The 14,379-nt window shown below is 32.9% G+C and overlaps 1 protein-coding gene across 1 annotated transcript in view; it reads left to right on the forward strand.

The window, feature by feature from the left end:
- Positions 1-13,828, forward strand: part of LOC113502425 — a 37,659-nt gene extending 23,831 nt beyond the window's left edge. Inside the window, exons 2-5 of the mRNA XM_026883990.1 lie at positions 6,402-6,470; positions 10,228-10,412; positions 10,658-11,021; positions 12,558-13,828. Coding sequence (XP_026739791.1) covers positions 6,447-6,470; positions 10,228-10,412; positions 10,658-11,021; positions 12,558-12,617 — 633 coding nt within the window. The 5' untranslated portion in view covers positions 6,402-6,446 and the 3' untranslated portion in view covers positions 12,618-13,828. The remainder of the gene's footprint in view (positions 1-6,401; positions 6,471-10,227; positions 10,413-10,657; positions 11,022-12,557) is intronic.
- Positions 13,829-14,379: the final 551 nt, after the last annotated feature.

Genomic DNA, 14,379 nt, shown 5'->3' on the forward strand with positions numbered 1-14,379 from the left:
CAAGGTTGAACTGTGAACTAGATTTTTTATGGTCCTTTTTGTAAGGCTTAGTATCTATTCCATGTATAATTAAGGTCTAATTTTATCTTTTTTATGTTCTCAAGTTCTAATGACGGTACTTAGATTTAAAGCCTAGGCTTAATAGAAACGTTGACAGATAGGCTACATTAGGCATCGTTGTACGTGACCTAAGCGTAAAGTATGCTATTAGCTACGCCTATGTTGTCATAAAGCAAACGTCTCTCAAAAAGATAAAACAATATGCTTTGATGTCATAATGTGGTTCCTCGTCTATAGGAAGTATTTATTTTGCAATATTAATTAAAGGTTTTATAGCTCGCCATTAAATACAATTGTCATAAAAATAATACGTCATTTTTGTATTGTTTGAGTCATTTATTAAATCGAAACAAAGCCTCTTTGAAATAAAACTGTTTTTATTTGAAATAAAGGCACATGTGTATGATTAAATGATGCGACGGTGTAATTAAGCGTATTTATCAGGATTACTCGACTATTCTTGGGACGAATCCGTATCTTTAATTATGAGCTGACGCTCACGAAAGTTACTATAAGTTACCTACTATAAAATGGGAAATATAAGCGTATTTTATTTCCCTTTTTTATTGCTATGTTCCTCATTTTAGTAATTAAATTCAGTTCCGAAGAAAAAAAAACACGGTTATCCCAATTCAAGCAAAGCCCTTTAAGCAAAGCAGCTTGTAAAACCAGGCATTAATTTGTTATAGAATATCAATTCTAAATCTGCTCTAATTTACTTTGACACATAGTTTCAAGCAAAACCAACCTGTGGCAGAATTGACGAGTTAGCCTTGTCCTGAGTGATGTCATCTGACGAATTCACGGTCTATTTACATGCATTAAGTTCAGATATCAAAAGCACATACTAATTAATGTATTTATTTTCAGTGTGATGTGTGTCAAGTGGGATGGTTGAAGCATTTAGTTATTGGTATCCTGTCAGGTGTATTAGGTGCGATTATATACGGATTAACTGAATAAAAATGAATGAGAAGTAATTAATAATGTTTAAGTTTCGTCTACCGTGCGTAACCGCACGTGCGTACCGTTTTTGGAGCAAAACGCAACATTGTTTGTCGTTTTTTTTTTATAAAATATAATTAAAATTAAAATAATTTCTGACTGTCTCAGAATTCACACCTGTTCCTTAGTACAACAAAATCTACATAAAATGAACGTGAATGTAGAGCAAACGTTCAAATAAAAACAATCTAAGCAATGTCGTTATAATATAACCTCACAAGAAAATTCAATTACAAAAGGCTTTCGCATTTTAATATCAAATGACTAAGTGCTGTCATGTTACAATAAATATGAAACGCGAACAGAGAAAGGGCGTATCGTGTGGACATACCCTTCCTTGTTCTACCTGTTAGTTACGTTATGTTACGTCTCGTGTAAAGTTCTCATGTTCACAGAGTAATGAGCGAATGGAAGATTGAAGTGTGAGTGCGTAAGTACTAAAAATTAATATTTACAAAAGTAGATATTTACGTGAGGTTAGTTTTATTATGTAAAGTTTTGGTTTCAGTAATGTAAAATTATGGAATATGTAATTTTAAGAGTGTAGACTGTTCAACTTTTCCTGATAAAAAGAAGTAATGTAAATTCAGGTGGAAAAATGCAAAAAATATTTAGGTCTACTGGGTCCCAAAGCTGAAAGAGGGCTTCCCAAAAAAATTCTAAGATTATCTATCCTGGCTCACTTGGAACCATAGTTAATTAACAAAAAATAAAGGTTCCTTTAAAAAATCTTCCTTTTACCAAAGACCTACCAACCCTATATCAAAGAGTAAAACATTTTACACACATCCATAGTCATAAATGTTTACTTTTCCGTAGCAACATATCATATATGAAGGCTTTCATATTTATTGTGTTCAATCCTACCGCCAATTAATATTGTTAACGAGTTTCCGACATTAGCTGTTAAATATTACACCTTGAAATGAGTTTCGAGTTATTTATTAGAGTACGTCTCATAGATGTTAAGAGGCGCAAGAGTTGTATTTAGTTTACAGACAAATTGATCTTGACTCATACGTTATATAAATCAAGATATGATTAAATTAATTACACATATGTTGACTCTTTTAACCATTTTGTACAACCCGATGAGTTGTTTGCCAGCTGCAGAATTTGTAAAGAGAGAAAGCAGAAAAGAGTATTGTTTCATTAGGTAGGTCATAACGGCTAGTGTTCAGAACTAAGAGAAGCAAGAGAAAAGTATCTTTCTGTATCCTTAGTATTATCTTCTCTAATTTTCTGAAAAATAGACGTTTTCAGCTCTACCTTGGAACGAAACCAAACCTTTTTTGTGAATCGTCATACTTATATATGATATACTTATTAGAAGACCCGCGTTATAAGTGACATAAGTTAATATCAGGATATTATAGAAAAATAAAGGGTCTCATTCTACGAGAACTTTCTATCCAAAACTTCATTAACAATGAAAGTGAAATCGTCTATACTAATTTGTTTGTTTGAACGGGCTATTCTCAGGAACTACTGGTTCGATTTGAAAAATTCTTTTTGTGTTGAATAGACCATTTATCAAGGAAGGCTAGATATAACATCACGCTGTGACTAATAGGAGCGAAGATATAATGGAAAATGTGGAAAAGACGGAAAATTCTAACCACGTGCACGAAGTCGCGGGCAACAGCTAGTTTCTAATATATCAAACATGAAACATAATAAAATAATTGGCCTATTCCCTTGGCTCCGTGCCTTGACAGTGCGTCAAATAACAAACAGCAGACATTAGTCACAACAGGTAATGTAAATCTGTTCTACCCACGTTGGTACATTACCCAATAGTTTTGAATAGAAGTGCAACTGTCACCAGCTAACAAGTTTTACACCGCATCGAATCAAACCTCATTTGGAACTAGCGACTAAATTGCAATACATTGCGGAGTCAAGCTACTAACCTATCATAGAAGATAATACATAGACGGTAATGTACTACAACTTGACGAGAAATTTCGCATCGTTTGAATAGGCTTTTAATGTGATGGGAATATCTGTCAATCATATAGAAGCTGTGTTTGTTATTAAAGTAGTTGTTTTGTATGAATAATGAAGACGTCTTAGTATAATACGTTTGATAAATCACTTCATTTAGGATTACTAAGTTGTGAAGAGTCCAGTTTTGCCGACAATTCAAAATAGAAGAGATTTTGTTGAATTAATTTTACTATGACATGATAATTAGATAAATGAATATGTATTGTTACTTTCAGTTTTTATTAAAGCTTCTAATTTTTAAAGGTTAAATAAGACAAAGAAAATTTACACATAATTATGTCAGCTTTTCTGTTGACTATAACCATACCGACAGTAAACGACAAATTATGATTAAATCAGTTGTTTCAATGGTCAATAAATATCGATTATGTGTAAATAATACGTATTCTTAAAAATATCACCGGCGGTCTAATTTCAACTTTGTTTGAATAACAATAAAGTCGTATTTTAAAAGTGTACCTTGAAACTGATTTATAAATAAATGTATGTGCAATTCCTAGAGGAATGTTACAAAGAAAACAATTGAATACCTATGCATATTGATGGGTAATTCAATTAATTCATTTAAATGTCACTGTACTTCATTGACATACATTCGTAATTGCGACCCGTTTTCTTTGCATCGAATTGCATTTAAAGTGTTTTATTTTCCATTGTTTTCTGATGGTGTCGATGTCAGAGTTAAATATAAGTGAGTGTGATTAATTATTTAACAAGAAATGTTAATCTCGAACTGTGATAGATAGACAATTTAATTTTTTATGTATGATTATTGTATCCGCTATAACAAATGATGAGAATAAATTTGTTTAAACAACGGTTGGTACCGTCATTAATTTTATCGCGAGTCCTATACATAATTGACCGTTAAGTAAATTTATAAAAATGTTCTTTCATGACTTTTACACGTCTTCTGGACAACACTGAAGTTGACATTTCTGATCTGACTCAGCTGTGAAGAAATTATACTACCTTATTTGAAAAACACATAAAAACAATAGAATTAACAATACATCTGCGGTAACAAAACATTCTACATAAACTAAGAACAACCACAAACATTTTCTCCACAACCGCAATATAAATGGCACGCGTCGAATATCGGATTAACACAAGCAATTGTAAATTAACCAGCGACTTGGCAGCAAAAACCGTTTCACAACTAGCAAGTGCCTTCGTCTAAGGAGTCTGGCTCCTGATTTATAGTTCAAAAGACGCCGTTTACGAATAAAGTAAGCGAAAATTTATGACAAATTCCTCAATACATTTAGGGTAATAGAGAACTACTCGTAGCAGTTGCAGCTCTGTTTGGTAACTAAACATGGCGTTGACTAATAAAATTAATTCAATTTATCTCATCTCGCCGGTCGACTGACGTTTGACATCGACGCGCCAGTAACGCGTAAGATGTGATCCAATCGATAATGATTCGTACTCGTAAATCTTGTCGGCAAATTCTTGTGATTAGGCGTTGTGAATATAAATAGCTATTAAACGCTTAGATTAGATGAAGTGGCCAATTTACCAGTTTGCTGATGAATTTTGCAGACTGTGGGAATCGAAAAAAAACTGTGTTTACATGTGTTTGTTATAAAGGATGATGTTGAGTGATGTGAGAAAAGGGTTATTGTTAGACGACGTCACGCTAGGTTAACAATTTGTGAAGTGTGAAACCGTATCACATGTTGTTTTTTTACAAAATCATTCAATTATAAGCTAAGTGTCTAATCATGGAGCTTTTATAACCCATTTTTAATCTTGCTTTTAGAAAAATGAGTCTTTTTAAAAATAATATACCTACTTAAAATACTTGTACTTAAATTGAAGTAACTCCAAACTTTTGTACATCGAAATAATGCAAGGTCTACTTATTTTTATTGATTACGATAATCAAACTCGTGACCAGCCTACGAATTGCAGAACTAATTGCAAATTAACTGCTTTATATTTGTAATTTCTACTGGTCTTGAGCAAATCTTGCGGTTGTTGTAAGGCGATAAACGAGCATACACACAACGAGTAAGATCTCAAATGTAAGTAGGTAACGAAATGATTAGCGGTTCATATTTTGCAAACGGTACTTTAATGTAACAAGTCTAATTCCACGTTTATTCAAATTCATAACATCAAACAATAAAAATGCAAATTACGAACTCGTACACGAAATATTGTAAAATACGAACAATTTACTTTGACCTTACTTTAAACAGCATGAACAAGTACCATTCTTGAAAGAAACCTTTCTTTAAACACATTACTGTCAATTACATTGATTAAAGATTTTAAAAGAAATTACGAGTAATTTTCATTGGTGTGTAATCGGCTTAATCTTTCAAAAACCTGACATGGAATCGATGACCTTTCGCGGTAATAAAATTTATTTGCCGATTCTCCTTTTCAAGAGCGTTTAATGTATTAAACATTATTATTCAATGCTAAATGTAGGTCTTAATATGGACAACAGTTGCTTAAGCCAGAAATAGTGTCAACAATTCAATGTGTATGAGAAATTGAAGACGATAATGTGTATTCTTGGCACGAATATTCGTCGTGAGCCGAAATACGGGCGTTTGTTCTCAATACTTTATGTATCAAAATGCTTAAACATTATGGTGCAACTCACGCGAATGTTAATAAATTACGGCTAAGTTACCGCATCAGAAACTGTGTCAATATGGATTTATTATGTCGGCTACATACATCAATTTATGCGTGCATTTGTCTTTCGGCAATACTTTATCTGTTTTATTCTTTTTTTTATTTACGTGAAATTTAATGGTAACCTTACTTATCGTTCGACATGTCGAGAGTTGGAGTATTACATTAAATCTTTTTGTTTTCAAATTTAATGGGGTCTTACAAAAGATCAACTTACATAAATATGTTTTTGAGGCTCTCGTTTTGGATTAAGCAAAAAATGTTGCGCGATGTGTTTGTAACTAGTGTTAGGACTTTGGTCAGCTTTTTGAAAGCCTATCGTCACTGTTACCGATCTTATCAGATCCTACTTATTTACTAACCGTGTCATCGCTAAGTTTTAGTGTAGTGATTGCAACACGGTCCACTAAGCCTGTTGCCAGGCTGCAATAAATGCCAAGCTCTATTTACTGGTAGCATTGTGATGCGTACGAGATACGCCAACTTGTTCACCTTTCTTCCTTCAATATTTCATAACAACTTATACAAATCTCGTACTTAGGCTTTATGTACTTGTCTTGCACCTTGCAATGTCCTCATTTTAATTCAGGCACTTTTATTTGCGTCGTGAAATTTAACCTAAGTGCTCATCAGATAAATTATACTCATTTATTTTAATGTTGTTACAGGGAGCAGTGACGAATGTGAAGGTAGACAACCAGTAACAAACAAACATGAGATTCTCCGCGAGGTTACAGGTATGTAAAATGATTTCATAGATTAATACCGATACAATGTTATCTGAATACATTTAAATTAAGATTGTCGGACAGAACGCTGCGAAGCAATTTGCTTGTATCAGACATCAATTTAGATCAATTTATTTGATGTTCAAATTGAATTAAATTGTTCAGATGTTTTGATAACGCACTTGTTAAGTTTGGAAACTTAACAAGGCTGCAATATTCAATGTTTTAGACAATGGCGACCATTACTAAAAATGTGCAATATTGAGAGCATTTAATATATAAAAAGTTTGTAAAGAACTAGGTTTAATATGCAACAGGTTAGCAAGTGATGTTCGCGTGGGAAAGATAAGCATTGAGCTGAATGAGTCAAGGCTGAGAGATGAAGATGTTAGATATGATGAATGCTTTAATTAATATGAAGTCGACTCTCGGAAAGTTTTATAAAGTAATAAGTAAGTATATGGGAATTGTGCTATCGTCACTTTAAAATAGATCAAATCTTATCTGATACGCTTTAATGACTGAATTTATATTAAAAATGCAATTAGTATGAATGAAACAATTGCATTATAAAATGACATTTTAAAACAGTTTAACAGATATTTTGAACTTGGCGTTTTGTAACTTCTTGGTAAACGATGAAAAGAGAAATAAACTGAGAATTTTTAAACGTTGCACAAAGCTCGTTAAGATCTTTGAAGAAACAAAGCAAAACTTTGGTTTGGTGTTATATAATTTTCTTCAATCAACTTTCATTATGCATATTATTATATTAGCTAAGCTCTCACACTAACATTGGTGGTATCATTGATTTTCTTCGCCACATAAATAAACAGTACCTAACCCTTATAATAAAAGTGTCACTACCAGCAAGGTAGTGTGCGATACAAGTGTAATTCAACCATAATATTGGCTATTACTTCTGATTCGATAAGTACGGTAATCGATGCTGCATAGCGAAAACTGGTTTGAACACCTTTGACTGCGAAATCACAGACTAAATGACTTACAGAAGCAAAACTTCTAAAAAGCGAGAGAATTGCCAATAAATTGGACTATCATGGAATTCTGATACAATTTTTTCAAAAAGACAATAACAAAAACATTTAAACAAGAACGCTGTATATTATTTTGTTTTGCTTTATTTTGAATTTTAATTTTAAGGCAATTAACAGAAAAACAACTGTGTAACATTGACTCTTGGCTTGTGATTCTTTTTGACAGCATCAAATCAGATTTCCTTGATACTCAGTGTCAGTGGCCCAAATTATTTGCTGGTCAGTGTATGAATCATGCATGGGCCGCTATGCTAGGCCTGTAAAATTATTTAAAATCCTGGTATGATCAGAGATACAATCAAATAAATTTAAATTTTCACACGTTTAATAAAATTTCTTTCCGCCACTGCGTGTGCCACACAGAAGCGTATATGACTAAACCACGCAATTATCCTTACCAGTATGTACATTACTGTAACCACCTAAACGTATGAAGTTTTCCATCTGCAGGCTATCTAATCTTTGACAAAACAACATTATTCAATGTCAATGAGAAGAAAACATATCATTAAGTACTGATACGCAGTAGTATATTAAGGCGAGTAATTTTATTGAAACCGGTGATATTGGATGTTAATTTTATTGGGTACCTTGACCATCTTGCTTTTAAGTAGAGAAAATGTGTTAGAGTTGTGGTGTTTTGAGGCTTTTCATAGGATAAGAAGCATCGTTCTTGCGGGAGCAATATGGATTCACGACATTGTTAAAGTCTCGAGTCGAGTTTGGATGACGCTGGTTGTAGGTTGTAAAAGATGATGATCTAGATACGTACGCTTTTAATAATATGACTTCATTACCTACATTAAAGTTAGCTTCAAGAGAATCTATTACATTTTTAACTGATTATTCTAATATGACCGATTATTACATTTTTAACTGATCATTCTATTATGACCGATATTAATATTATTTACTGACGATGTAAATGGCTCTTTTCTACCATTCATCTCCATTACTCTCCATCAGCATTCACTTACTTCATTTCGATTGATAAACATAATTGATAATGAGAGTATCTATAAGATTTTTTGTTTGATATAGACATCTTAATGATACAATGAACCTGACATCAATGAAACAATTCTAATTAACAGCGTTTACCAAAAACCTCATTATACATCTTTTCTATGGTAAATAACAGGAAACACATAGTAAAACACACAATGCACGGAACATCTTGATAGATGATATAATTAAAACAAGTTTTAAAATCATTAAAAAACTATGAAGGACGTTCTACATCTAAGGTCTTCCTTAAATAAATTAAGTAAGAAGGCCACCAAAATAGTTTTAATGTAATTAATATTCATTTTATTTTTTATGCATATTTTGAACCACATAGGAAGCAGTGCTTAAGAGACTTATTGGCAAATGAATTTTGAATAATTTTATCCTTAATAATACAAACAAACTACTTTCAATATATTTTTTTATACATACGTATTATAGACAAATTAGACAGAGGCACAAATTATTGATCCTGGTCATCGCACAAACATTTGTCCTGGGTGGTAATCGAACCCACGAATAACAGTCAAGGCCAATAAACATTAGACCAGTAGGTAATGTTAAAAAAAAAGAAAAATTGTGCGTTGGAATGAATTATGGCCTACTGGTTACTGGTTACTACGATAGTCTATAATTGTGTCAAAAAATTTGAGTAGGATTTTTTGGGTAGGTAGCTGTGCGATATATGGTTAGAATGTAAATTAAGTTGTCGAAGTAATGATCGTAGTAATTACAAAACAAATCTTGTATTCCTTCATAAAATGTTAAACCAGTTGAGATATTCATAATTGCTTATACAAAACACAAATAGCTCACTTGCATAACAAATTAAATCAGTTGTCATCAATTGATTATTCATCAAATACGGAAAGCCCTAAGTCACTTCACTCACAGTTATTGTTCCTATGCAAATACAAGGAAAATATTAGGCAAGAGACACTTAAGCTAATGCTAAAACATTTACATAAATGTCGCTAATAAGTTGAGCAAGTCGTCTTAACAAACCTAGGCGCTATGCTACGATGGTAGTTTGTCATTAATTTGAATTGGACAAATTTGTTCAAAACATGGCAATAGGGATGATGACAAATTTTTTTGCAGTTTCCGTCTTGTAGATAATGGAAACGTATTTTCATTTTAAGCGTGACGTCACGATTGAGTAGAAATTTTACTCTATCGTTACGTCACAAGCCCTCCTAAACTTTAAAGAAGTTATCTTTGTCAATCATCTTTGAGCAAGCATCTTTGTCAATTCTAGTTTTTCTGAAAAAGGAAAAAATACGTGTCTCATACTTTCAATTATCTAACTGAGTGACTAATGAGATTTTTTCTTTTTATACCCAGTCATCATCCCTATTAAAGCTCGAATAAATAGGTATGCGTATGTAAAAAGTGTGCTTCGTGTATTCACTTTCAGAAGGCCCTCTAAGAGGTCTAATTGTTGCTGAATGCTGTTTTAGCATCAAAGTATAGCATCATCTAGTAACTAATCAGAGCTCTCGTTTTGTTTTTTTGTGAGTTTTAGTTTTTTGCAACAATCAACAATTGCACTTCTTAAAGATATTTAAAAAGTAACCACCTTGATGGCTCAGTTGTTAGAATTCATCATATTTAAGAAAGCGTATATAGAAATTAGTTCAAAACGGGCAAAATTGCGCCTAGGCATCGCTAATCAATATAAATCTTCTCTTTGTCCACAGTTCCTAACATGCCTGATGCTGTACGCATCAAGCGCACAAGCCATCATGGTGAAGTTCGGCACCAAGGACGGTCCCATCGAGCCGCCGGCGCCGGAACCGTCGCCACCGGTCCCGTTGCCGTACCGGAATCCAGCGCCCGTCTGGGAAGAACGCACTAATGATACACCTGACCCTAACGCTCAATGGTAAAATTCTTAAGCAGAATTTCTTTAAATCTATGATGTAAATTTTTCCATAATTTTGTGGAAAACGACTATGAAAAAGACATTTTTAGTTTTCCTCGATAAACTTTTAGACTAATTAAAAAGATAATTCTCTAAATAAGTCAAAGTCACGGTCAAGTCCTTTTTCCCGCTAGTTTTTATCAAAATTCCTTTTCGGAAGTTCAACTTGCTTTTGACATGTAAATAATTTATTTTTCTTCTCACAGGCGACTTCCCATGTTCGTACCTCAGCAAAGATACACCAACGTGATCTACAGTTCTCCCCCATCTACTCCAGTGCCACTGAACAACGCGCAACGCTTCGTCAATTCTTACCTGCCAGTCCAACCCCTCCAACCCGTACCCAATGGCAAGCCGGCCATTCTTGGCTCCCAGAGCTTGCCTGGCATTGGTCTGCGATACTTCTTCCCTGCTTTCACGAATGAGCAGAAGGTTGTCAAGCAGGACGATGCCAAGCTCAATCATTTGGAGGGTAATGTTTTGGGAGTGGCAAACCTGGACTCTGCCAGTGACTTCCAATGGAAATACGAGAAGGAAGCCACGAGACGGAACATCAGAAATTCTCGGGAAGTGAGTATGACTTAACGTCCCTTAACCATGTCAAAAAACGTAGGTAATTTTAGGTAATTTTTTACTCTTAATTAATTTAACCTTGATCTTGCTCTTCGGGTTATTTGCGCATAGTAATCATATGACTCGGTATTATAATAATGTTTTTAACAACATGACAAAAACTTAGTGAGGTTGAAGAACTGACGCTATGAAGCATAATTATGACTTAGCGAAAATAAATACACTGGCTGTCATAGTTTTTGTTACATTGTCGGTGTATAACCATTTATAAAACGTAATTACTTAGTAACATCTTGATTGTATAATAATGATTCAAGGTTTTATGCATACCTGTAGATGGTAGTAAATCTAGGTTTAGTATTCGCGTAAATAAAATAATGTAGAGACATGTCGTGGTAGCCTTGCGATTCTATGCATGGATTTGTATGCAGAAGGTGCATGATTGATTCCAGCGCAAGCAACGTACCAATGTGATTTTTTCATATTTTTTTTAAACTATTGGGAAATGTTGGAGGATAACTTCGTTAAAATCGCCAACCTCTTCTCGATCTGAAGAATTACATTACTGAACCATAGCACTCTTCTATGAGTCAAGCATGAACATATGGACTTACCTAACGAGATATGACATATATATTCGGACCAGAATCAATTTAGAAGGCGAAATATGTTCTTGTTTTGGGGAAGGTCTATATTCAGTACTGGACCACCAACAAGTTGGTGATACAAACTATTTGATTGTTAACGAATAGCCTTTAAATATTGACGCCCTATGCTCTTAAATATAGAATCATTGGTAAGCTAACTATGTAGACTGTTGTATATTTTAAGCGTAGTTTAAGGTCCGACATAGTTGTTTATGTGTAATAGCCGTCTTAAAACTATTTTATTAGCAATTGCGTTACTCGCCAACTCGTGTTAGACCATCTCATTTTAATATTAAGTGTTCATATGCATATTTTGTTCAATGTTTCTTGCCGTTTGCTCTTGCTTAATCGAGAACTGTAATTTAAGGAGATTTGAATTTGATTCCTTCTTCGTTGACGTTGGTTGGTTGGGCTGCGGTTGTTTTAGGTTGAATTGATTTCTAATTTTTACTAAACTAGTAATCTTAAATTTAAATTTAACATTCCAAGGTTTGAGTTTAAAAAGTCATATAACACTTGTAATCCTACGAACGGTATCCATTATTCAGAATTCAAGTTCTTTTTTGTCGATACGCTGCATGGCGCTCTATACAATCGCTTGAATATACTCGCTAACATGATCTTACATTAGAACTTTTTCAGTCACGGAAACGTACTTAATATTTTTTAACTGACTTCTAAAACGAGGATTTTCTTAATTCGTTCGTATTTTTTATGTTTGTTACCTCATAACTTTACACTCGATGAACCGATTTTTGTTTCAAGTGAAATAGCTATCATTTGGTCCCATAACAATCTCATCAAGTTTTCCTTAGTGTTCTCTATTCGCAGTCGATGGTATGTTTTTTTTCATTTATTCTTTTTATTAACACTTGTTTCTTTCCAGGGCACGGTTCGAGGGCCAGTATATCAGTGGCCGGCGTACGTCCCCCCACAGCATCGCTAACGTTACTTAGTTCTTAAGGCATGTCTTGCATGTCGACCTATGAACGACGAAGTAACTGTGATGTATTAATTAGTATTACTATAAGACAAAAGTGCCAGATGATATAATATCTATGTTTATATTATACTAAAACCTTTGGAACTGTTCTGCAGTAACAGGCTTTTTGATGTGATAGAAGATTCGATATTTATTGAACAGTTAATTAGGACCCGGATTCTTATGTATATGGGATTAAAGTTCATTTTTGATTCGTTTATTAAGATATTCTGTCATATTATTGTATTTTATTTCGATTCATATATTTTTTTCTCGTTTGCTGTGAACATAGTTTTGTTTTGATGAATCGTCAGTATTTTAACTGTGAACTTTTCTTTCTTTTTTTGCTATGAAAATGTACAATTTATGAGATTTATAAATAGACTTTGTAAACATGTTTTTTGTTTCGATAAATGCAACGAATATTAAAAATAATAAGTTTAATTAAATAATGTCATGTCAATGTCATTAAATGTTACATCATCGTCGAAAAGTCGTAATAAACGATAAATACACGAGTATTTAGAAGCCCTAGTAAAGTTGTGACAAAGTACTCGGAGATATTATCACAATTAATATGGAGAAAAAGACACCACACTCCATAAAAATTATGACGTATCTCTACGAGTATTTTTCGATACTATTTGGGCCCCATATCAGTTCCTGTAAACAAAACACAACATGACAATAAAACGTCATCAAGCCATTTGTAAATAAGTTAAAAAAAATATATATCCATACAACTTAGACAATAATATTGCCATTATATAATTGTACGCGCTGACATATTTTACGTTATTTTACACTAAAGTATTTTGTCATCTAACGACTGCTCCAGTCGTGAATAAATACAAAAATAGTTTTTAAAAATGCCAACGTAATCGTAACTTCAGAGAGTGTGACGGAAGTTCTTTGTTCATAGGAATTAATGTCTATAGCTATAATTTAAAAACGTAATTGTTCTTTCCCTTAACATTTCCTAAGATCCATTTAATGAGATCTATTACAGTTTGTGCATTATTGTTATACATTTAAAACTATTATGTAAAATGAAAGTAGCTTTCGTTTCGTTTTGTTATTACTTTTAAGATAGGTAACTGTATTGTTTTTGGATATATATCTTAGCTGTAATTATGCTTGTAAATATGTAAAATAAATAAAATATAAAATTTTAATTTTGTTTTAATCTGTTTTTACATAATACTGTTATATTTATCAATGGTTGTGTTACATAAAAATGCAGTGGAATTACGAAACAATAGAATGCAAAGAGATGCGAGAGATAAAATAACTCACCGTTGGCGGTGAATTGGAACTTGTCTCTATATAATAACATATATAGGTATACAATACTGTTCCTTATATCGCAAAGACTTTTGAGTTACTCTTTGTCGATCGCTTATTTCTTCCAAAGTTACATGAATTGGGTTTCAGTGTTGCAAAAAAGATAAGTTGATATAAATATGAAACGTAAGTAAGTCTCCTGTTAGGAGATCTATAAATTTACCAATAGACGATATTGGTAAAATATCAAGAATAACTAAATCTTCACTGGTTTTAAATGCAAATAAGAGAGAAAGTATTTTTAGAAACAGCATATTTAGTAAAAACATAAAATTGTGTCACTGATTATTTATTAAGAAGAATGTAAAACTAGTGTTAATTTATGAGAAGATACTGTACATTCCTTTAGCTAACTAATCTGTGTCTTTATGGTGGGTAGCTC

Source organism: Trichoplusia ni, chromosome 17 (genome assembly GCF_003590095.1).
Source record: "Trichoplusia ni isolate ovarian cell line Hi5 chromosome 17, tn1, whole genome shotgun sequence".
In the NCBI taxonomy this organism is placed as follows: domain Eukaryota; kingdom Metazoa; phylum Arthropoda; class Insecta; order Lepidoptera; family Noctuidae; genus Trichoplusia; species Trichoplusia ni.